The sequence below is a fragment of the Rhineura floridana genome, chromosome 7 (assembly GCF_030035675.1).
Source record: "Rhineura floridana isolate rRhiFlo1 chromosome 7, rRhiFlo1.hap2, whole genome shotgun sequence".
NCBI classification, from domain to species: Eukaryota; Metazoa; Chordata; class Lepidosauria; order Squamata; family Rhineuridae; genus Rhineura; species Rhineura floridana.
The window spans coordinates 75,705,714-75,731,772 of record NC_084486.1 but is presented as its reverse complement, the minus strand read 5'-3'; the positions used below and the strand labels follow the sequence as shown (position 1 = coordinate 75,731,772).

General features: G+C 41.1%; 1 protein-coding gene across 6 annotated transcripts in view; it reads right to left on the bottom strand.

Annotated features, from left to right (window-relative positions):
* The window catches only part of LOC133389056 (guanylate cyclase 2G-like), a 120,414-nt gene that overhangs the window by 58,518 nt on the left and 35,837 nt on the right, over nt 1-26,059 (bottom strand). The window contains exons 3-10 of one of the 6 annotated variants that reach the window (XM_061635989.1): nt 24,421-24,530; nt 22,617-22,817; nt 18,113-18,257; nt 16,425-16,560; nt 11,599-11,702; nt 9,454-9,620; nt 2,539-2,685; nt 2,370-2,429 (exon numbers count right to left, since the gene is read on the bottom strand). In XM_061635989.1, the coding sequence (XP_061491973.1) occupies nt 2,370-2,429; nt 2,539-2,685; nt 9,454-9,620; nt 11,599-11,702; nt 16,425-16,560; nt 18,113-18,257; nt 22,617-22,817; nt 24,421-24,530 (1,070 nt within the window). The remainder of the gene's footprint in view (nt 1-2,369; nt 2,430-2,538; nt 2,686-9,453; nt 9,621-11,598; nt 11,703-16,424; nt 16,561-18,112; nt 18,258-22,616; nt 22,818-24,420; nt 24,531-26,059) is intronic. The other 5 variants (XM_061635990.1, XM_061635991.1, XM_061635992.1 and 2 more) reach the window with 5 other exon arrangements.

The window sequence follows — 26,059 nt, the reverse complement described above, 5'->3', positions numbered from 1 at the left end:
TTTTTTTAAAAAAATGGCTAAAAGGTGCTGGCCTTGGCTGCTGCACATCTAAGTAGCCTAAAAATAAACACACATATACAGAGGTAGTAGAATAATTCTTTTTATCCATAAGATAGCAATGGTGGTCTCTCTGCTGGTAAGGGAGGTGGGGAGGGAGGCAGATCTTTGCACATCAAACCAAGTGCACCCCCTTCTCCACTCAGCCAGCAAGCATAATCTCTCTCACTTAACTACCTCCCGGACCCTGTCCTGCCACCAACTAAGGGACACTCACCCAAGCAAACATTTTCCCCTGAGATGCAAAAAAGTTAAAATACCGCAAATGCAGCACAGTAGTGAGAGAGGGTGGTGGAGGCCACTTTGTGTGCCAAGTGCAGACACAGTATTCACACACACACACATTATCATCTTGCACCTCCACAGTTCATCTCCATTCTGCTGCTGCCTCCTTCTCCTCCTTTATCCATGTTCTCGCCCTCTGGCTCCTTTTCCCCTCCACTCCATTCTTCACCACCACCACCACCCATTGTTTAAAACAATTCTTTTCTCCATTGCACCCCATCTCACTCTCCACCTCCTCCGTCATCACTTCTTACCCACACACAGAGCATGAGGGAAGAGCGACGCTGCACAGAAGCCCAGTTTGAGGCATATGATTTTCATCCACAAATCAGAGGAGCAGAAGACTTCTCCTGCTTCCCCCCCAAAAACATAATGCCTAAAAGTAATGCTAGAAACATTATAATTACTCCACAAAAGTAATAAAATTACTCCTAGTTCTATTACAATCAAAATGTAAAGGAATTACCCACTCGTTCCTCAAAAAATTATTTCCAAGCTCCGGATTTGAGGAGGGCAGGGGCACAATGGGGGGGGAGAAGAGAGAGAGGAAGTTCTGTTGCTCAAGCAGAAGTCATTCCACTCATGCAATGACTTTGTTGGATATAATTGATAGTTCTAAGCGGGGATAAATTTTCACCATTATTTCACAGCAGCTGTACAGCACAATTTTCATTTTAAAAAATACAAAAAAAGAATTAAAAAAAAATAAAATGGTGGATGGGTGTTGTATTGCTTGTAACCAATATCAACACAAACTATAAGGGCCCATGGCATCCATACATTAATATTCTATTCAACAGTAGCATTCAGTGCAGTAGTTTAGCAAATGTAATATTCCCGCAATAAAGAACTGGCCTCAATGAGTGACTTTGTGCCACAAATTATTACCAAATTCTTGATAATAAAAGTTACAGTATTAAGATGGAACAGAGCAACATTATAACCTAAATTTTAATGAGAAATGTACCATATTCAAACTGAGAAAAGCACCAACAGTACAATTTCTTGGGAATTGTGGCAAAATCCTGTGCAAATTTGTAACAGTGATGGGTCAAGTGTAATTTAAGAATTATTATTAAAATTTTAAGAAATATCAGTTGCAAATATATTAAAGTGCACACCATTGCTGTACTGTGCCAGGTGATGTCATGGGTAGTCACCAACAGCTCTGGTTAGGCAAGTGAGCAGTCACATCTTTGGAAGGTCATTACAATTCACTACTAAGACTGTTTGGAAACTTCAGCTGGTGCAATGATCTGCAGCCAGAACGCTAACCGGGGCTGGATAAAGGGATCATACAACTCCCCTGTTACAGCAGCTCCACTGGCTGCCAGTTTGTTTCCGGACACAATTCAAAGTGCTGGTTATGACCTATAAAGCCCTATACGGATTAGGTCCAGGCTATCTGTCAGACCGTATCTCCCTATATGAACCTGCCCGGGCTCTGAGATCCTCAGGAGAGGCCCTTCTCTCAATCCCCACATCTACACAAGTACGTTTAGTGGGGAAGTGAGATAGGGCCTTTTCGGTGGCTGCTCCTAGGCTCTGAAATTCCCTTCCTAGGGAGGCAAGAATGGCCCCCTCTTTGCAATCCTTCCGTCAGCAGGTAAAGACTTTTTTATTCCAACAGGCCTTTGGAACTGACGGTTGCTAAGGTCATGGCTTGAAGAGGGTGCTGCTTTGTTATTGTTTAATTGTACTATTTTAAACAGAGATGATTTATTAAGTGTATGTTTGAACAGTTTTAATATTGCAAATAGTTTAATTCTATTTATTTTAGACTATTGTATGTTCTTAATTATATGTATTTTTATCTGGAAGCTGCCTTGAGTTCCAGTTTGGAAAATAGGGCAGGGTAAAAATAAAGATAATAATAATAATAATAATAATAATAATAACTTTATAATGATAAGTATTGCCCACTTGTACAATGCTAAAGCATATTACAACTGATAAATGCATGATGATGATGATGATGATGATGATGACTTGAACACAATTAAGGATATCACACTTTACAGTCCTACCTGTGAATCCTGTGACTTATACTGTCTTTTATTCTGTTGGGCAGTTTGTGCCCTATTCACCTGCACATAATAGAAATAACATAAAGGACACACAAAAAATACCATGAACAGAAGTGAATGGAGCACATGCCAGTTTGGTATAATCTATTTTAGATTTTTACATACAAACCTTATAAAGTCCTACTGTGGTATAAAATACTTCTTCCCCTTGCTTGTCCAATTTGGAGTCATTATTATTAGAAATAAACAAATGGGAACCGGAGTTTTCTGTTTCTTTGGACACTGGCGTGCTTGCTTGAGATAGATCAAAGTTTTCCTTTGAAAGATAAAATAAGAAGCTAATATATTAAGCTGAATGCAAATAGCACTGGCATAAGTATCAAAAGCAACATTTGAATTCACTCAATTTACTTGATTGGGATTCTAAAACACAGATTGAAACTTCTTTCTCATTGCCATGAAAGAAGATTATTTGTTTATTTAGTAATGCATCACTATTATTAGCTATTTGTTTTTTATGGTTCTTTTTGAAGTCCTATGGACTTATGAAGAACAAACAATATAACTCTGTTTCCAAATATTAAAGTGCTAGAGTGCCTAATTCAGGGAATTTCTATTTCAGTTTTGATTTAATTATTCATGTTCACAAATGCTGAAATGAAACGTATATTCAAAATGGCCACATTTATTTTAGCTACATTATTGAAATATTTAAAATCTTCTTCTATTAATTATTTTAGAAATGAAGCTCAGTTTTAACAACACAGCCCCCAGAGTATTAAACACAGATCTAGTTCTCTCAAAAATTGTAGATGAGGAGTAAACCTCTGTCTGGACTGCGCCACTTCACATGATAGGAGGGGGGGAAATCCTATATATAGCATGTTAAGGAGAATGCTAGACTGGAACCTTTCATCCTGACATCTGCTTTTCTTTTTTCAGATACTAATGAATTATCAAATTATGAATTATATTTATATGGAATATAGACCTTGTTCAGTTTGACAGAAAACAGAACTTCTTATGGTTTTAATCTTATTGTTAACCATCCAGAGAACATTTTTATTAGGTGATATACAAATGTTGTAAGTAAAATAAAATTAAAAAGCTAATAGAGCAACCCTAACTCCCCAGTGTTGATGGCAAGGGGGTTTGAACAGCACATAGTCACATCTCTGCTGGCTAGGGTTGCCAGGTCAGAAGCATCCCAAAACCTGAGATTTGAGGGGTGGGCCCTAGTGATGTCATGGAGGTGGGTCTGAGTCATGTCACTGGGCAGACCAGAGTGATGTCACGGGGAAGGCCAGAGTGATGTCATTAAGCATGATACATTAAGCATCAATCACAGTTGCTTGGAGCATACAATTAAAAAAATCTGATTGGAAATTAAAATAGAAATAATAATAATAATAACTTTAATTTATATGTCGCCTATCTGGCCAATGGCCACTCTAGGCGACGTACATAAAAAGAATTAAAATACAATACAGTAAAATACAATAATACAGTAAAACAGTGCAGCAACAAATAATAATAATATAGGGTACGAGGCATTTAATCATAACAGTTAACCCTCCCCGGAAGTCCCAAAGGCCTGTTGAAAGAGCCAGGTCTTTAAAGCTTTGCAAAATGCATTTAGGGAAGAGGCGTGCCGTAGATCTTGTGGGAGGGAGTTCCAGAGAGTGGGGGCCGCCACTGAGAATGCCCTCTCTCTAGTTCCCGCCAATCTAGCTGTTTTTGTCGGCGGGATTGAGAGAAGGCCCTGTGTGGCTGATCGTGTTGGGCGGCATAATTGGTGGCGTTGCAGGCGCTCCTTTAGATAAACTGGGCCGAAACTGTATAGGGATTTAAAGGTTAATACCAACACCTTGAATTGGGCCCGGAAAACAACAGGAAGCCAGTGTAGATCGAACAACACAGGTGTGATGTGATCACGGCGGCGACTATTCATAAGTAATCGAGCCGCCGCGTTTTGTATAAGTTGTAGTTTCCGGACCGTTTTCAAGGGTAACCCCACGTAGAGCGCATTACAGTAATCCAATCGAGAGGTGACCAGGGCATGTACTACCAGTGGGAGCTGATGAACAGGAAGGTAGGGTTGCAGCCTTCGTATGAGGTGTAGTTGATACCAGGCTGTCCGGCTCACTGCCGAAATCTGAGCCTCCATGGACAGCCTGGAATCAAGTACAACCCCAAGGCTACGGACCTGGTCCTTCAGGGGTAGACTCACCCCGTTGAACTTCAGGTCAACATCTCCCAACCTTCTCTTGTCCCCCACGAGCAGCACCTCGGTCTTATCGGGGTTCAACTTCAGCCTGTTCCTTCCCATCCATCCACTCACGGATTCCAGGCACTTGGACAAGGTCTCCACAGCCGACTCTGGTGAAGATTTAAATGAGAGATAGAGCTGAGTGTCATCTGCATATTGGTGACACTGCAGCCCAAATCTCCTAATGATTGTCCCCAGCGGCTTTATATAAATGTTAAATAGCATGGGAGAGAGGATAGAACCCTGTGGCACACCACAATTGAGAGGCCAAGGGTCTGAAACCTCCTCCCCCAATGCTACCTGTTGGTACCTATCGGAGAGAAAGGAACGGAACCACTGCAGTACAGTACCTCCAATTCCCAATCCCTCCAGGCAATGTAAAAGGATACTGTGGTCGCCAGTATCAAAAGCCGCTGAGAGATCGAGGAGGACAAGAAAGGTGAATTCTCCCCTATCTAATGCCCTCCTCATATCATCTACCAGAGTGACCAAGGCTGTTTCGGTTCCGTGACCAGTCCTGAAGCCCGATTGGTATGGATCTAAGTAATCCGTTTCATCCAAGTGTGCTGACAACTGGTTGGCCACCACTCGCTCGATGACCTTGCCCAAGAATGGAAGATTCGAAATTGGGCGAAAGTTATTAAAAACTTGGGGATCCAAGGAGGACTTCTTCAAGATGGGCTTTACAATTGCCTCCTTGAAAGCTGATGGCATCACACCCTCTTGCAAGGATGCGTTTACCACCGCTTTAATCCCCGTGCCCAATTTCTCTTTGCAGCTCACAAGGAGCCACGATGGGCAAGGATCATTCAAGCACGTGGTAGGCTTCACAGTTGAGAGCACCTTGTCCACATCCTCAGAAGGGAGAAGCTGAAACCAATCCCAATTTACCGGCTTGCAACTGGCCAACTCTGGTTCACTTACTGTGTCCACGGCACACGGGATCGAGCTCCGTAAGTGTTCGATTTTATCGGCGAAGTGCTTTGCCAATATGTCACAGGAGGCCTTTGACTGTTCCAATGGTTCCTGAGCAACTGGACCGACCAGGCTTCGGACCACCTGGAACAGCCTCCTGGGACAGCACTCCGCGGATGCAATAGAGGCAGCAAAGAAGACCTTCTTTCCTGCCCTTATTGCCACTTGGTTAGCTAAAAGATGGAGCCTGGGTAGGGAACATTTAATCTAGCCTACTTGCTTTCAGCAAGAAGGGTTTAAGTACCTTCAGGCCAGGCCAGTCACCAGAAGGCCACTGTAGGGACAAAGGAGCCTAGTGTTGTGGAGATGTGAGATGGGAGCATTAGAGAGTAAAGATGGATGCTCCTGAAGGCTACAACTAAACACACATACTAAGGGATTAAGCCCCATAGAACTCAACAGGACTGACTTGTGAGTAGATATAGTTTGGATTGTGCTGTTGGTAAACCTTGACTAGGGATCCTCTGCAAAGACATCCATATTCAAGCAGGGTTGGCAACCCCCTGCCTGGAATGCCCTGCCCTTATCTTTTAACGTGGCTGCTCCAAACATTTTTACAGATTTGACCCTTCACTTCAGAAAGAGTAAGAGTAAGAAGTATCTTTTAAAGTTGTTCTTTTCAATTCACTCTTGAATGCACATCATACCTAGGGCAGATCCACACCATTCATTTAAAGCACATTCAACACCCATTTGAAGCACATGAATCCCACCACAGAATCATGGGAACTGCAGTTTGTTAAGAGTGGTGAGAACTATAACTATGAGGGGGAAACAACACTTCCCAGGATTCTTTAGGGGAAGTCGTGCACTTTAAATGCAAGTTGGATGTGCTTTAAACGTATTGTTTGAATCCACTTAATAAATTTTGCCTGCATGCAGGGCCGGCTCTAGGAATGTCGGGGCCTTTGGACATCAGCCTGCCCCGGGCCCCTCTGCTCCCCTTCCACGATCCATGGTACAAACCACGCCGCGGATCACAAGACAAAAGCTTCCAAGCCACCCGCCACCGCCGCTGCCCACCACCATCCCCCCGCTTCACCTACCTTTCTCTGCTGTTCTTTGCAGCTGCGTGCACTGCACGCACAGGGTTGCCATCAATCAAGATGGTGGCTGAGGTTTCCGTAAGGGACTGAAGCCTCTGCCGCCATCTGGGTTATGGCACACAGCGCGCACATTGCTGCCATCAACCAAGGTGGCGGCAGAGGCTTCAGTCCCTTACGGAAACCTCGGCCACCATCTTGATTGATGACAACCCTGTACTCGCAGTGCACGCAGCCGCAAAGAACAGCAGGGAAAGGTAGGTGAAGCGGGGGGATGGTGGCGGGTGGTGGGCGGCGGCTCGGAAGCTCTTGTCTTGTGATCCGTGGCACGGCTCGTGCCATGGATCATGGAAGGGGAGCGGAGGGCCCCTCAGGGGCTCCTGTAGCTGCAGGGCCCTCGGGCCAGTGCCCAACCTGGCCGCCCTTTGGAACCGGCCCTGCCTGCATGTCAATTGTTTTAATTAATTTTTCAAAATGGAAATGAGCTATAAATTGTAGTGGGTGACCATGGGCTACTCATCATCTCTCAGCCTATCTGCCCCTTAGGATGAAAACAATGGAGAACCATGACCACTCCAAGGCATACTTAAAATGTAGAGGAAGTATTGTACAACCATAGTGTGAAATTGGATACTTATTGGGACACAGTATGACAAAATATTTATATAAGCATGACTATCAAATATGTTCATTATTTACACAACCTGTAAAGATATTTATAGTGCAATCCTCTGTTTGTTTACTCAGAAGCAAGTCCCAATGTATTCAATGGGGCTTACTCAACCAGGGAAAACTGTGCCCTGAAGTGATAAGGAACTTGTTCTTTTAACAAGCCTTTTATGTTGAGACCTTATCCCAGTTTGTGTCGGAATTGCTTTTTTATATGCTTTTAAACCTTTTACTTTAAAAAAAATGTTTTTAAAGCTTTTAAAATGTTTTTTAAAATGTTTTGTTTTAATATATTTTAAAGTCTGTTTTTATGATTTTTAAAGTGTTTTTAGTGCTTTTGTTTGCCGCCCAGGGCTCCTACTGGGAGGAAGGGTGGGATATAAATCAAATAATAAATAAATAAAAATAAATAAATAAACTTCATTCACCCAACCCAAAATTTGGAATCATGCCACTTTAAGCTGTTTTGTAACTGTTTACACTTGTTTTATGGTTATTGGTTTTTAAAGGGATTTATTTCTTATTGTGAGTTGCCTTGGTTTACAATCACCAACCCTACCTCACAAGGCTGTTGGAAAGGCTCCACACACACACACACACACACACACACACACACACACACACACACACACACACACACACACACACACACACACACACACACACACACTCTCTCTCTCTCTCTCTCTCTCTCTCTCTCTCTCTCTCTCTCTCTCTCTCTCTCTCTCTCTCTCTTACTTGCAGGTGTAAAAATACACCCCATATAATAGTTTATTGCCAAACCAGTTGGTCTTTGAGGAACATTTCTTTTAAAAATCAGTATTAGTTTCCTACATAATAAAAACTGTGATACCTAGGTAAACCCTGCCTAACTGCTTTAAAAAGCCAGAGCTTAGAAAAGTTACTTTTTTAAACTACAACTCCCATCAGCCCCAGCCAGCATGGCCACTCGATTGGGCTGATGGGAGTTGTAGTTAGAGCTAGGAGCTGTTATAAAGATCTGTAAAACAGACTTCAGTCACGCGGGGGGGCGGTTGATGTTTTGGTGTATATCTCAGGAACCAGACCACCTAGAATTTTGTTTAAAAAAATTGAAGCTGAGAGTCTGGAGATTAAGGGGTGCTAGCCGGACAACTGGAGGGGACCCCCAAAAACCAGAGACTCCAGCTGAAAACCGGAGACCTGGTAGCCCTACTGCTGGCCTTTCTTAGTGGAGATGTGCACCTCTGGGTGGATGCCCCAGCTCTGCCTAAGTGGCTTTTAAGTAACTGCCAGTGGTCCTCTTACCAGTAGGAGCCAGGAGAAAGCCCCAAAACAGGGTGAGGAACTGACAGCTTTAAATCTAGTGAATCAAAAGCCTCATGGAACCCATGAGAGGCCCAGTCATGGCCCTTTCAGTTATGTAAGCCTTGAGCTTGCATGGTGAAAAGTCTGTGTGGGGGAATACCAGCATGGCTTCATGTGCAGCAGAGGATCTGCCACTCTGTTCCTCCCCAGCTCTTCATTGGGATTCCCCTGAAATTCACCTACAATAATTATAGCTTAAATCCAGAGAGCTTCTAGCAGGAGTTTAACTTCCACTTGGGCAGGTTTAGAAATTCTGGTGATTTTTGATAGCCTTATTTTTCATCTGTATTTATTATTTATTTATTTTATTTTATTTATTATTTTATTTATATCCCACCCTTCCTCCCAGTAGGAGCCCAGGGCAGCAAACTACATGAAGTGAGGACCTGCAGCACTCAAGGAGATTTCCCGTATGTTTTAGAATCCTGATTTTCCAGGGTTTCTAAAATGCACAAGAAAACTGAAGGAGTGCAGGAGGTTTCCTGCTTCAGACAGTGACTCTTCAACTTGTGGAGGATGATGTGAATGAAGAACAAGGCAGGAAAACACTCAACTCCACAGTCTTCTCACAAGTGATTATAGTACATGAGGTCAGAATGCCTAAAGAGGATTATGGTCATGAAAAGATTGGGCTTTGGATTTATATCAAATCTAGCATTGTTCCCCACCCACCAACATATGCTAGATGAATGCATCTGATCTCAGAATAACCCATGAGGACTGTAGGTATACCATCTGGAGTATCAGCTCAAGTTTCAGTATACAGCAGATCATCCTTTACCTTATTATTATTTAAAATGATGATATCCTCATAATTAATTCTCCACCAGATATCATTGATTTGTCTTTGAAGGTTCCCCTTATGGCTCTTCATAAACGTTACCACACCAATGGCCCCTAATACCGTTATTAGCAGAAGAATGATCATAGCAATCAGGGCTGAACCTTCTAATGACAAAAGAACAGAAGAGGTCATTACAGAGCAGACAAATGGAGCTGAATCATGGTGATACATACAAATACAGGATTTTTCAGACATGTTTCAGGATAGCAGATCCATCAAACCATTCCAAAAAGAATATAAAAGAACTGGAAATGACATAAACATGACTATCATAATTAGTCCAATGGAATATATTTCAAACAAATAATAGAAGAACAGAGGTGTGTGATCTTAGGTATAATTCACTAATAGGCAAAAAGCCTTGTGGTTTAAGAACGTACCTATAGCCAACAGATATTTCTATCAAACTTTAAAAAGCAGGGAAATTGGGCAGTTAGAGTGAATGCACCAGGAGAGCAGGAGACCTGACCTCTCTGAGACATTGTACTGCCCTACACATTTGTCAAAATGCACACACTTTCTAAGGAGTAAGCCCCAATGGAACTTACTACTGAGTAAACATGCAAGGGATCCAATCTAATACTTATATAATTTTAGGATTAGAATTAGAGGTCAGCCAATGCATTTAATAAGTTGTTTTCAAGGAAACAAGACAATTGACCTTTAGAATTCATTTCCATGGGGTGTGATCATGGCCAACCCCACAATAGTATTTTAGGAAGAAAAGTGATTTATTTTTAACCACAAGAAATCAAAGCTGACGTGATGGAACAAAAGTAGTCAGAACCCCATAGCTAGTAGCTTCACACAAGCATAGAGCAGCTTTCATACAGAAGCTCTATAGGAGGCCAGAGTGTCCTATCTGCATATGCAAGTCAAGCTTAAGACCTGATAGGTAAGTGTTATCTGAATTTTAGGAAATGCCTTTAAATACTAATTTTTTTTATGGTGTATGCTTTTGTGGATCAGAGTCCATTTCCTCAGATTCAAAAAAATGATGTGGTCTCTCGTCCAAAAAACATAGAAAGCTGACTTATACTGAGTCAGACCGTTGGTCTATCTAGCTCAGAATGGACAGCCTGTGGTCTTGCAAATGTTAGTGGACCTCATCTCCCATCATCCCTGACTACTGCTCATCATGTTGGCTGGGGCTGATGAGAATTGGGGTCCAACAACATCTGGATTGGCAGACACTCTCCAGAGTTTAGGCAGAGATATTTTCCAGCCTTACCTGAAGATGTCAGGAATTGAACCTGCAACTTTCTACATGCAAAGCAGGTAGTCTACCATTGAACTACAGCCCTTCCCCAAAATGTGTGCCATAATAAAATTTGTTAGTCTGGAAGGGTCCAGAAAATTATTGTTGATTTTGCTAACACAGCTACTCTTCAGGAAATTGTTTATCTGTAATCACCCAGATGAATAAAATGGAATGTCAAAGAGAAGGCAGTACTGCCTGGGCTGGCCATGAAACAATGTCAAGTGAAGATGGGGATGCCTTTTGTTTTTCCTACTAGGTATCATTCGAAAATATAGCTCCAGATAGAGTTGTGTTTATGTATACATTACAGAGACAGTCATTTTGAACTTTTCTTCAGGTATAAAAATATATATCCCACAATCCCATATAAACCAGGTTGCAATTTTAAGTATACTTACAATGGAACTTGCACACTTGAATAGAGGGGCTTACTTCTGAGTAACCATGCATAGGATTACACTTTTAATCACTTAGGCATTAGGAAAATCTGTTTAGTTTATTAGCCTGGACACTCTCAACTGCAGTTTTATTTTGTTTGTAGTATTAATCACCTTTGTCAAAAAAATTGCCTAAAATGATGTAATTCAATGGCCTAGTCCACAATAAAACCTTGCATATGACTTCATGGCATAGCATAATGTGTCAGGAAGAAAGATTTTCCTTCATTCCATGGAAGCCTGAAGGTTCAGGTAACATTTCCACAAAGAAAAAAACTTTAGATATTTTAATGAGAAATATTAAGGGCACACAAAGCACTTAATTTCCCACCTCCTTTTCTAATAATGCCCATCTTATGACTAGTATCACATAATCACACTCACTGGTAACTGGAGTTTTGCAGTGTTCATTGTGAAACCCACATAGTGGTTTATCTTTAGGTATTTCTCCATTTGACCAACTGATGTAGTCAATTTCTCTGGTTGGGCTATGGACAGAGACATAACATGTCAGCATCTAGTGTTCCTTTTTATTGTTAGAGAGAGGAACTGGTCTTTATTTCTAAAACTCATTAACACACATAATTTGTGATGAACATTCCCACACAATAAAAGGGGAATGCATAAATAGACATATTTCCTCATTTTACAGTTTGCTTACTAAACGCTGTCCATCTGCAAGCAGAGCTGCAATTCATCAGCATACCTATTACACTTCACTCCAGATTTTCAGGCCACTTCCCCAAGGGTTTCATGGAAATGTTAAAACAGCAGCAGAGGCAACATGGATGCCTGAAGCACTCTGTAGTATATATGTTGTGATGGGGCAGTAATGTCCCATTAGGACTCTGTTATGATCATTCAAGAAAAATAGTTTGATTGTTATTTCCCCCCCTTACATTTATATCCTGCCTTTCTTTCATCAAAGAACCCAAGGGAGCATACATGTGGTTCACAGGTGGTCTTCCATGTAGACGTTGACCAGACCGAAACCTGCTTAGTTCCACCAGCATGGCAGCCTCATGTGCCTGAGACCATACCCTAGGACCATACTTCTGTTATCTCAGAAATCTTTGCAGTAACACTTAATGCATTGTCTCGTTTTGTTTAAAATGAACTTTGTAAATTATAGCTGCCTAAACTGTTGCCTAATCATCTTTGCTTCACAATTGGATTATTGCCTATGATCACATAGAAATATTAAGAGAGAGAAATGAGAATGAGTTGAAACTATTTTGATTCTAGCAGATTTATTCAATTTGTTACTCATGTTATAAACTCACATCTAGAGAAACCCACAGTACTTTTAACTCTTAGCCTGCTTTTGTTAACCTAAGTGCTTAAAATATTATTAGATCTTTGTTGACCGATTGCGTCTCTATCTCAAGAAGAGTAAAAAAAAGACTTTGAAAGAGGAAGAAGCTATTTTAAGAGTGCTTGCTCGTGGTAAAATGAACATGTTATGAAATTATTCTTGGAGGTTCAAAACAGTTATGTTGGAGTTCACAGATAGGGAACTGTAATGCACTCTACGTGGGGTTACCCTTGAAGACAGTCCGGAAACTACAGCTGGTACAAAATGCGGCGGCGCGCTTGATTAAGCATAGCCGTCGCTGTGATCATATCACCCCAGTGTTAATAGATCTCCACTGGCTACCAGTTGTCTACCGGGCTCAATTCAAGGTGTTGGTGCTGACCTTTAAAACCCTATACGGTTTCGGTCCAGTTTATCTGAAGGAGCACCTCCAGAATCACCAATTATGCCGCCTGAGAAGATCAGCCTCACAGGACCTTCTCTCGGTCCCACCGGTCAAAACAGCTAGGCTGGTTCGGACCAGAGAGAGGGCTTTCTCAGTTTTGGCCCCCACCCTCTGGAACTCTCTTCCCCTTGATCTTTGACATGCTCCCTCCTTAATAGGCTTTCACCGAGCCTTAAAGACCTGGCTTTTCAGGCAGGCCTATAAGATAGAGGTGGATTAGTTTCTCTGTTGTATTAACTGAAGTTGATTTTAAATTAATTATGACTGTTGTTAATGTATATTGTGTTTTTATGATATTGTAAGTCGCCTAGAGTGTCCACTAACCTGGACAGAGAGGCGACTCAAAAATAAAATTTATTATTATTATTAACTCAAACATTATCCAAGTTCAAATATCTTGCTTGTAGAAACTCATTGTTTAAGAAATACTGACAAGCAAAAGATAAATTAAAAGAGCCTGATGGATCAGGCTAATGGCCCATCTAGTCCAGCATCCTGTTCTCACAGTGGACAATCACTTGCCCACTTCAACAGTTCATTCCTTAAAAGTAACTTCAAGAGACAATAAACAAATATTTTTAGGGGTCAAGCGAGTTAATATTATTATCAGGGAAGAGAAATGAAAATAAAGCAAATATTGGTCTTAAGTCATGACCTGAAACTGAAAGTCCATTGTCAGAAGTTTATTTCCAAGGTAGCCATAAACCACAAACCTATAAAAGAAAGTATACAAATAGAAGGAGTTCAGATAGCAGATTCGGGTCCTTTTGATAGAACTTCCCTGGTTCTTGGGTCAGGAGAACTCTTTGCCTCAGCTTGGCTTCTTGTCTCCTTCTAGGCTAAGGGTGAATCAGCTGAATTACATTCCGTCATTATAATGAGAAATTGGGGGCAGTAGGTTCTCTGGTTTATAGTTACACAATGGCTCAACAAACCGATCTGAAACTTTGTTGTGTGGGAGAGGTATGACTGAGGACGGTTCCTGTCAAATTTGGGGTAGAAAGGATGAAACATTTTTTGTTTTGAACAAAGCAAATGAGTGATTTCACGCAGCTGACTGGCAGTGCATCTCTTTCTTCCATAGACTTTGCTGGGGTCGGTTTCCCAGAAAGATTTCTCCATTTGTACTGCATCTTTTGAGAAATGGGTTGTTGTATGCTTTTTACCTATGAGTTGTGTAACATGGTTGTATTTAGTTTTGAAATCCCCACTTTCAACAGATGCATTAATTAGGTTATATGGTATGGCATCTTATGTTGTGGTTGGTTCAAGCTTCACCACTATGTTGGAGCTGAATAGCTTCAGTGACAGATGGGTGGACCTAAGTCCCAGATTTGTCTCTTCACTGGAATAGGCACATGGAGTCCATGCAACTGAAGCTATTATGCAACTGCTCTGATGCCAATCTCACTGTTCCAGTCCCAGTTGCTCACATACCCTCTGTTACTCAACCGTACCTTCTTACACACATTCTCATTCTTCCCTGCATACCTAAATAATAATAATAATAATAATAATAATAATAATAATAATAATAGTAATTCTGTTCTTTTTGTTGATCAGGTCATTGTTGAACACTGCCCCCCAAAAAGTATGCTTAATATGATGGGGGGTTTGTTACAAGAAATTAAAGACTAAAGACATTTGTCTGCAGAACAACGCAGTTCCAATCAGGCTACCAGCCAGTGGCTTATCTGACTGGCATCTGGATGAACTGCAACAATTTAAATCATGTGCTGTAATGCCATGGGAGTTCTGCTAGGATTCCTCAACACCCTGTTAGGCTACATTCTTGGTCAGTTTAAAAAACACTTTTAGAAGCCATGACAGCTTTATATTCAAGAAGACAGGCAACATGGCCCACCTCATACACATGTAGGCAAAGTGAATCTGTAGAGATTTTGGTACTTGGGGAAGCAGCCATGCTTCACAATGCATCTTGATCTATGGACATATTTGTACCTTTGTTTTTAGATTTCAGTTAAGCTTATACCTCAAAAGGATTGGATTGGGAAATGTAACCCTGGATGGCACTCCCTACTCATATACATAATTCAGCTTTATCAGTGCTGCCATATGCACTAAATCTAGCTCATCCCTTATTATCTTTAGACTTTCAGTGTCAGATTATCTTCAGTACATATACAATATGTTTTCAAACTGGGATTAGCATAATGAAGTCATGCAATACATGTGGGATGAAGGAAGGTATGTACCCATCACCTTTGAATTTAACCCTAATAATACAATTTCCAGTCCTCTAGCTTTCAAGGCAACGAATCTAAAATTCAAGTTTTTGATTTTAGAGGCAATATATTCAATAAAATATGGAATTTCAATACTATAATAAATTGGTATAAAGTAAAAGGAAGAAGATCATAGCTTTCCACACAGCTAGAATATTCGTGTACAGTTCTGGTCGCCTCATCTCAAAAAGGATATTATAGAGTTGGAAAAGGTTCAGAAGAGGGCAACCAGAATGATCAAGGGGATGGAGCGACTCCCTTACGAGAAAAGGTTGCAGCATTTGGGGCTTTTTAGTTTAGAGAAAAGGCGGGTCAGAGGAGACATGATAGAAGTGTATAAAATTATGCATGGCATTGAGAAAGTGGATAGAGAAAAGTTCTTCTCCCTCTCTCATAATACTAGAACTCGTGGACATTCAAAGAAGCTGAATGTTGGAAGATTCAGGACAGACAAAAGGAAGTACTTCTTTACTCAGCGCATAGTTAAACTATGGAATTTGCTCCCACAAGATGCAGTAATGGCCACCAGCTTGGATGGCTTTAAAAGAAGATTAGACAAATTCATGGAGGACAGGGCTATCAATGGCTACTAGCCATGATGGCTGTGCTCTGCCACCCTAGTCAGAGGCAGCATGCTTCTGAAAACCAGTTGCTGGAAGCCTCAGGAGGGGAGAGTGTTCTTGCACTCAGGTCCTGCTTGCGGGCTTCCCCCAGGCACCTGGTTGGCCACTGTGAGAACAGGATGCTGGACTAGATGGGCCACTGGCCTGATCCAGCAGGCTCTTCTTATGTTCTTATGTTCTTATGTATGTGGTTGACTATTAACGTTAGGCATTTTAAAATTAGTTATGCCAATCTTCTTAACCTGGTGCCACCCCTTTGTGCTGCCTGGGGCTACTGGGAGTTGTAGTCCAAAACATCTGCAGGGCACCAGTTCAGGAAAGGTTGGCTTATGCTTACTTGCTAGCTAGAACAAGACTCAGGAAACCATAGTTAAAATATGCTTCGTATTGAACAAACAAGACTAAAGTTGCAATCTTATACCCTATACAAAAAGATTATCTTTCCAGGGCAGAAGAATTAATTATGATTTTGTAAAGCTGAATACAGTTTGTTGTTACAGTATGGAATGTTTAAATTACAGAAGCCCCCTTCACCTATTATTCATATGAAGCAGCCACACATACACACCCACAAATATTACCTGATTGTTTTCCTGACACTATCAAAGTTAAGAACTGGAATGAAGAGAGTTGAGTTGCCAGATTCCTGGAGATCATACACAGAATAATCCATGTTCCTCTCACCTAATTGATCAATGTGGACTGGGCCAGTAATGCCTAAATGACAAAAATATTCAAAGTAAGAGCTTTGGAATTCTCCCCTAACTTCATTTGTCCTGTTTTGACTGAGATTCTTTTTCTGCCTCTATCATAGCACAGTGATCTTCAAAGTCAACAGAAGACCCCATCCATATCTTTATGTATCTTTTCCATTCTGCATGAGCCAAAAGTCCACTGACTAAATTGTAAAGCATTCCAAGAATATAAGAGCATAAGAAGAGCCCTGTTGAATCAGACCAAACGTCTATCAAATCCAGCATTCTGTTCTCCACAAGCAGGACATGAATGCAATAGCCCTCTCTGGCTGTTGTTCTCCAGTGAATGGTTTCCTCTGATACTGGGAGAAGTAGACAGCTCTCCTCACTAGCAGCCATTGACAGCCTTATCCTCCATGAATTTGTCTATTCACCTTTTAAAGCAGTCTAGGTTGGTAGCCACCACTACATATTGTGATAGTGAATTCCATAGTTTAGCTATGTGCTATTTGAAAAGAGCTTAAAGGTGGCCACTTTTAATCAGGAGGGAGTTGCTATGACTGCAAAAGTTAGAGAAATTATTAAATCGGTTATATTTAACAGTATTATTCTGACTGAATAGGCAATTCAAAGGTTCACTTGAATAGACAATGTTTTTAAAGTACCAGTGAAGCAACAGGCAATCCCAGAGTTACACCTCATTCTATGCGTCATTGCATGAGATTCTAAGACACACTTAGGAAAAAGCCCGTAAAGTTCTCTTGGCAATAGTTAAAATAGTTTCCATTACACATTTGTTTAGACGTTCAATGGAATTTACTCCCAATATGAAGCAACTTTGTAAACCCCTTTTAGCTCAGCCATGTCTCTTCTAGCTAGCAGTTGCTTTCTAGGGCTGCCTTCACCAAGTTGGTGCTCTTCAGATGTTTGGGGCTCCAACTTCCCTCAACCCCAGCCAACATGACCATGGAGGCTAGGGCAAATGGGAGTTGTAGTCCCAAACATCTGGATTGCACCAAGTTGTCAAAAGCTGCTCTAGTGTCTCAGCCCTGCTATTTTACCAGGAGATATCTGCAAGGGCCATCAACATTCAGAGTATATGCTCTACTACAGAGCTACAGGCCCTTCCAGGTGACAATGTTTAGGACTGCAGTCTTAATCCACAAACTTCCCATTAGGGTTGTGCTCAAATTTCACAAAATTCAAATTTGACACCGGATTTCCTATTTACTAACTTTTTTTTGTCCTCATGGATCATTTTTTCCTAGGGTTTCCCGCAGCTGCAGATTTTTTTTAAAAAATCACCTCAAAAATATCTATATTCATATTGATATTTTCCTCAAAATATCAGTATTATTGATATTTCATTTAAAATATTGATTTTTTAAAAAATGTATGAAAATACCAATGTTTTTTAAAAAAATTATATTAACAGCAATATTTTTTCTAGGGGAAAATGGATTGATATTTATAGCAAAGAGCAAATATTGGTCCCTGACAAAGCAGTACCACGCAGAAATCTGACAGAGCAAAAATTGAACTGGCACCAAAATACGGATCCCGTCCCTACTTACCATACATAGGAATTTTATTGTAGCCTCTCAAAGTGTTGACAAGGGTCTTTCCGTCATGTAAATCTTTATTCCCGTCTAACATTTCTTTTATGGATAATGCATAAAGCAAAACAGCATCATGCAAGTAAGCCGCATAAGAACTTACCTGGAAAAGATTTAATATAGAAAAGCAAGAGTTTGGGTTCAGAGAAGAAGACTTCAAATTATTCTGTCGGAAGTTGAGTGTAAATTTAGCAGTTGAATGGTTTATTCCAAACGCTCAAAATAGCAAGTTAAACCCTTGTCATATTCTCTAAGGCAAGGGTAAAGAGCCTTTCAGATATTGTTGAACTACAATGTGCATTATCCCTGACGATTGACCATGCTGGCTAGGACTGATGGGAGTTGGAGTCCAACAACATCTGGAGGGTCAGAACCCTGCTTTAAGGGCAGGGCTCTTCTATCTAAACTTTAAAGAATAATCCATTAATCTTCAACATCTCATGTTTTCTGATATGGTTGGAAGTCAAATGAGACTACAACCTGTAACTAAGTGATTTGAAGACCTTAGCTCCTAAAACTAATTAGAATGGTTTTAGAGTGAAGAATATCTCAAAAGATACATTTTGATGTTGTCTACCATAAAATCAATAATCTATTTCCCACACTTTGCCATAAAATCAACAATCAAGAAAAGAGGGCCATCCTTATCCCCAATAGTGGATCAGGTGAACGTACCTGCAGAAGGCTAGAAATATTTGGTTATTTTTTATTGTGGTATTACAGTATTCTTTAGGAAATAAACCCACATTTCCACCGCCAATCCACACTTTTACTGCTACTCACGTGCTCATTCATGACCAAGCACAAATCCAACCACACACTTCACAGTTTTCATTCTCAGGTAGAATATCTCTACCTCAGTTTCTGCTATACATGCTAATTAGGGGGACTAAAGAGGCCCATCTTCAGTTGAGGTGAAGAGGCCCATCTTCAGTCCAGTGACGAGCCAGAAACTATACCAGACAAATTGCCCTATTGGATCATAAGCACAGGAATTGTTGAGGCTTAGTTACAGGACCACCTAGCCTAAACCTATACATGGAGGCCACATCCCTGAAACCACATTTATTATTTCCCAATATAACAAAGTCAACATAGACAAAAGAAACACATACACATTGTTTTGGTCCCCATGACAGTTCCAAGCACAAGTATTTACCATTTTCCTCCATCTAAAAATATAGCCACTGTTTCCGACAGCACATCCATACCATACATTTATTTATTTTATTTATAATTTGTTTATTAGATTTATATCACTCCCTTCCTCCCAATAGGAGTCCAGGGTGACAATATTACAGTTTTTGCTTTCTTTTTCTTAAGCAAATAACTTAGACAGGATCAGCTTTCAGTAAGAATACATTAATTCCACTATTATTATACTGTACAGCCACGAGAACAGCTGTATACTATAGGCAGCATGGATTTTTCACATTCTGCAATGTTAAATTAAAAATACCCCCATGCCATTCTGATGCTTCCCATAAGCTCATTTCAAAACAAAACCTTACAAAACTTATAGTCCTGAACTCAGAAACACTTGCTTAACAACCCTGTCAATTTTCATGGTGATAAACAAAACAGTCAGAAAGAATTGAGAGTTCAAAGTCTAAAAAGAGGGGGGGGAACCCAGACCCCTTTTGGACTTTTTTCTGTCAGAGTTCTCATAATCTGTTGAAATTCATTAAAAATCAGCCATGTTCACAGAGTACCTGTAATCCTAATACTGACCTTGCCCCATACTCTGACCTTCATCTTCTGCAGTTTAAAAGTTAAACAAATGCCTGGCTGATTTTTAATTAATGTAAGAAATTTTGCATTGAACTGGATGATAGTGTTGGGCATGCTCAGTAAGAACCAACTGTCAGTGTTCTAAAAGTGAGACTCACAGCTGATGGGCTTGGTTAATCAGGGGGGCACACCCACACCAGACATTGATTTCACGTGAGACAGTCATGGCTTCCCCCAAAGAATCCTGGGAAGTGTAGTTTGTGAAGGGTGCTGAGAGGAGACTCCTATTCCCCTGACAGAGCTCCAGTGGCCAAAGTGGTTTAACAGTCAGCTGCTCTGATTAAAGCTCTATGAGGGGAACAGGGCATCTCCTAGCAACTCTCAGCACCCTTCACTAACTACACTTCCCAGGATTCTTTGAGAGAAGCCATGACTATGCAAAGTGAAATAAAGGCCTGGTGTGGATGTGGCCAGGACAGCTTTGGTTTAAATTTGGGTGGGAGGTTACATGTGCCTGCTGTAGAATAAAAAGATGGGGGAAACCCTGAAAAGCAACAATACTGTTCAGAATGTTTTCCTTTTGGAAAGGAAAGGGGCTTCCCCTCTGCCCAGTGGCCACCCACTCAATCTCCTCCCCTCCCCCTCCTCCTATCCTCCCTGCCCCTTCCCCAGGTAAGTGTTGGACTATGGTCTGGGAGACCACGGTTCAAATCCCACACAGCCATGAAGCTGACTGGATGACCTTGGGCCAGTCACTGCCTCTCAGCCTCAGAGGAAGGCAATGGTAAAACCACCTCTGAATACCATTTACCATGAAAACCTTATTCATAGGGTTGCCATAAGTCAAGATCGACTTGAAGGCAGTCCATTTCCATTTTCAAACATGATTGTACAGATATAAATCCCACTGAACTCAAAAAATATGTGACTGATCGAACCTGCCCTCCCTTCTCCTCCCTCCTATGCCCTCCCTCTTGCCCTTCCCTCCCCTCCCCTCCCCCTCCAATCCCCTCCTTCCCCCTCCCTTTCCTTCCCCCTCTCTTCCCCTCCCCATGGTCAGTTTTACCTATCTTAAGCATGATTGCATGGGAGTAAATACCAGTGACTCAATAACATGCAAATGATCCCACCCCTGTACCTTCCTTTACCCTTCCCCCTCCAATCCCCTCCTTCCCCCTCACTCTTTCCACTCCCCTCTCCCCTCCCTTTCTCCTTCCCTCTTCTCTCCTCTCCCCTCCCCCTACTCCTCCCCCATGGTCAGTTTTACCTGTCCATTATTACATAGGAGTAAATCCCATTGAACTCCAAAAGGATGCAAATGATCAGACCCGGCTTTCCCCTCCTTCCCCTCTCCTCTCCCTTCCTCCTTCCCCCGTCTTCCTTCTTTTTCCTTCCCTGCCCACTCCAGCTGTCCTCCCTCCCCTCCGGTCAATTTTCCCTATCCTAAGCATGATTGCATGGGAGCAAATCCCACTGAACTCAATAAACATGCAAATGCATGTCCTTCTACTCCCCCTCCTTCCTGCCCCATCCCCTCCTCCCCTCTGCCCTTCCTCCCTCCTCCTCCTCCCCTCCCCATCTCCTGTGGTCAGTTTCACCTATCCTAAGTATGATTGCAGGGGAGTAAATCCCATTGAACTCAATAAGCATGCAAATGATCAATCCATTCTCAAGCTTGCACAGGATCCCATTTCTTACCTCCCAGATTAAAAAGCAGAGAAATTCACTAATAGGCAAAAACCTTGCGGTTTAAGAATGTACCTATAGCCCACAGAAATTTCTATCAAACTTTTAAAAGCAGGGAAATTGGGCAGCTATAGTGAATGCACCAGGGGAGCAGGAAACCTGACCTCCTTTCTGAGATATTGGACTGCCCTATAAATTGGTCAAAATGCACACAGAATTTGGGTTGGTCTTTCACAGTCCAACCCACTTGCTGTGTAGCTTGGAAGAATTTGGTAACATGTGCCTCTGAGCATATGGTTTTTTGCTTATTAGTGAATTCCTCTTTAAATGGTCATGCCTTCCCCCAAAGAATCTTGGGAATTGTAGTTTGTTAAGGCTGCGAGAGTTGTTAGGAGACCTCTATTTCCCTCACAGAGCTACAATTTTCAGAGTGGTTTAACAGTCAATCCCTCTTCCCAGAGAACTCTGAGAATTATAACTTTGTGAGGAGAATAGGGCTCTCCTAACCCGCAGCACCCTCCATAAGCTACACTTCCTGGGATTCTTTGGGGGAAGGTATGACAGTTTAAAGTGCAATAATAGTGGAATAAATGTATGATGAGATGAGGCCTGAGTCTTGGGGTGGGGGTAATTTTAAAAGATGCAGAGTTCAAATGCAGAATGTGATAATAAGAAACCTCTACTAATTTCACCAGAGCAGCACTTCCATTTTTGCAGAAGCCGTACTTGGTAGTAATTATTTTAATGGTTAGTCACACACTCAGTATACAACAGATTTGGCAACAGTGGCAATCATTTAAGTTGGGGAAAACAGGAATAATCGGGCTGGTTTCATCTGGTGGTTTTGTTACACCTCTTTTGGGTCAAAAGAGAGAGAGAAGCAAGCTCCAATGCTATGAAGATAATTTATTAACCTGAGCAGGTAAATAAATCATCTTAACAGCATTGGAGGTTGCCTCTTTTTAATAATAATAATAATAAAAAGGATTCAGTGCTTCTTCCCTCTCTGTTCCTATGCCTCTTTTGCAGTAAATACTTAAATTACAGTTGTGAATGTGACCTCTTCTTGTGAAGAAAAAAAACTGTAAGAGGGCTGCTTCTCCTTCAGTTTGCCATGGACCTCTTTTATAAATTCAGAATAGGCCTTGTAATCTCTGTAAGACCTGAGAGCTATCAGAAACACAGGTTGATAGGCATCTAGAACGCTGCTGTTCTCATTATTCCAAGTCTCTTTCAAAAAATTGTCCTGGAAGAAAAAAGAGGGGCTGTGAGTACTGTTGGTAATAAATGTTCAGCATTCAATAGACAGCTTCCCCCATTTCCAATATGCTTAATATTATAGAGCACTACAGATGCCAGTGTGGTGTAGTGGTTAACGTGTTGGACTACAACCTGGGAGACCAGGGTTCAAATCCCCACATAGCCATGAAATTCACTGGGTGACCTTGGACCAGTCACTGCCTCTCAGCCTCATGAAAACCCTATTCATAGGGTCACCATAAGTCGGAATTGACTTGAAGGCAGTACATTTACATATTTTACAGATGCTAGATAGTTCAAACACTTCAGAACTATGTTACCAGTTATGGCATACAATGAAGCATCTCTTGTACATTATCTCTGCAGTGTGGGAGCTGATCCAACACAGCTCTTTCTTGTACTGCTTGACTAGCAAAAAAACCTCAAGGCTACATGAGAGGAATGCATCCTATATGTTAGGCCAGGCCTGAGCCAGAATGACACACTCACAATTGTGTGATACATGTCACAACTCAACTCTCACTTCAGTTGGTACTTATCTATCAAACTTCTGTGAAAGAAGCCCAGAGAACAGAATCAGGCGTAAAGGTGTGTGTTTGTGTGTATCCCACATTTTGTCTGGGGAACTCAGGGCATGAAAAGTTTCCCCACACACCTACCTCCCCATTTTATCCTCACAAGAGCTATGTGAGGTAGGTTAGGTGAGAGATAGGGCACTTCCAGACTGCTGGTATTTGGGGATTACTCAATCACATACCAGCAAATTCAGATTGTGCAGTTATACTTGATTGGGAGGTCCTGCACAATAAGCCTGCTTCCCCAAAAGACTGGACTTTTTGCTATAAGGTCCTTTTTGTCTAATCATCCTGCAAACAAATCAGGATGAATGCTCAATAAAAGGGTCATCTGGAAGCACACATAGTGCCTAAACTAAGCTTTCGTGGCTAAAGGAATAATTGAATCCCGTCTACCACACCCTAATTCAGCACTAAATACTACGTCATGCTAATTCTGGGCCTAGCCTTTTTTCTAACCCATCATTGGTACAACTTGTAACTATGAACTTGAACCAGAGTTTGCTTATTTTCTCCTCCCTCCCAAACCATTTTCCTTTTGTGTTGTGTCTTTTTAGACTGTAAGCCTGAGGGCAGGCATTGTCTTTTTTTAAAAAGTGATTCTGGGACCCTTTTTTAGACAGAAGAGGCTAAAAAATATTCAGTTAAATAAATAAACAGTGCATATGGGCTGGTGAGTTTGGAAGATATTTGTCTTCTTCTGCAGTATGTGGTGTGAGCAGGTTCACTTGCTTGAACTAGTTATTAATTATCTTACAGGCACATCTCCCATGGTGAACTTCGTTCAGTATTGTCAAGTTTCCCTGTTTGATGATAAAGTCTATTCTAGATTATATGAACTAATCTAGATGATATGAGCTAATGAGTGCAATTCAAGGAGTGTACCTCATGGAAGTTGCAGGCCTCTAATGCTTTTGTTCTTATTAGCACAGTGATTCAAATTTTTGTATGTTATAAAACCTTTTAAAGTAAGGTTATGAAGAAATACTTGCTGCATTGCAGCTATTTACTGACCTCAAACTGTTGCAGGACAAAGAACACATATGAGCCACTTGCCATACCTAGTTTTTTGGCCTCTAACAAAATGGATCTTGCATCCAAAGAACTGCAGATTAAAACAATAACTGCAAAAGAAAATAGAGATTAATTCCCTATCTAAAAAGTCACTGTACAACCCAACCAAGCCAGTAGTAGCAATTAATGGTTGATAGGATACCAAACTCAGTGGTATTTTAAACTAGAATAAAGTCAAAGTAATGTATTCATAAATATACACTGACTATTGTGGTGATATTTAATAGTAGTTATAAGTGCTGGAAAATTATTGGCAGTGAAAATGCTAAATGCATCATGTGTAATCACTGAGGCTGTACAAAAGATCTTGGCTATTTAAACCCTATGCTATTCATATGCCTTAGTTTATAATACAACTTTAATCATTTTCTAATTAGCTGAATTATTTAATGCACTCCCAGACATGTGACTATCCCATTGAGCTCAGTATGTATAATTAAAGCTTAAATAAGTAATGTTCCCCCATGCTGTAAAGTATTGCCGTCTGAAGTACGACATTGCATTTCAGAAAGTAGGTCATTTATTTAGTCTTTGTAAGTCCCTCTGTAGTAAGTATATGGCAGAAGAAGCAAGAAGAATGTCATCAGAAGCTGTGCATGTGAATACTTCTTATGCAAAGAAGTAATCCAAATTGCAATTATTATTGGATTTTAAAAAATAGAAATGCTGCCTCCATTTACAAAGTTTTGTCTAAATAGCTCTTGTGAGAAGCAGGCATTAAGTAGAGCTCTTTGCCTTGTGTAACCATGTGACTTAGACATCCAAACCTAGGCTGTGGGCACACTAGTCTCTTCAAAAGCAGCCAGAATGGTTTTTGTGGCTACATTTTGAAGTGCCCTCTGTTGGCCGCACCTCCCTTCCCCACTGCTACCTTCAGACCTTTCAGGATTGCCACAGCAAAGCGTTGAACTAGTCACTGTCTCTGCCTGAGCCTGCAGCAAAATGTTTCCATTGGTCGCACTTAGAAGACAAAGGAGTCAATCTACCAATCAGTGTGAAGCCTCCCTGAAGCTGATTTTTTTAAAAAAAACAAAATGCACTGGTGGAGTTTGACTAGTGTTGTGTGCCCCCATTTTCAGAAAAGAGAGGTAGAGACACACTGGAACAGATACAACAGTAAGTGTCTCTCTGCCCTTAGATACCTCCACTCTTGTCTTGCCTGTGAAACTACATGTTCTGGAACAGTAAGAGATTTGGATATTTAGTAATATTCAATCCCTTTTCCTCCCTGTTTCCTCAAAATCGTCTATACACTGGAACCTCAGGAGTCTGATATCTTCACCAAGCTGAATCTCAGATTAGGAACAGTTTTACATAGGAACAGTTTTAGATATGCAGTTTTTTAAGACTTTTCACATATGACATTTCTATAGTGGGCCTTTCTACAATAAACATTGTACTAATCGTAATAACTACCTTCTCCCTACATGTACTGGAACAGCAAGACCTTGCTTTTCTGCTCTGCCCACCAGGCATGCCTTCTCCTCCACCATCCTGGACATCCATGTATGCATGTAACATTTCAATAGAGTATATGACCCAATATGCATAAACCTAAATAGTGTGGCCAAATGGTCCC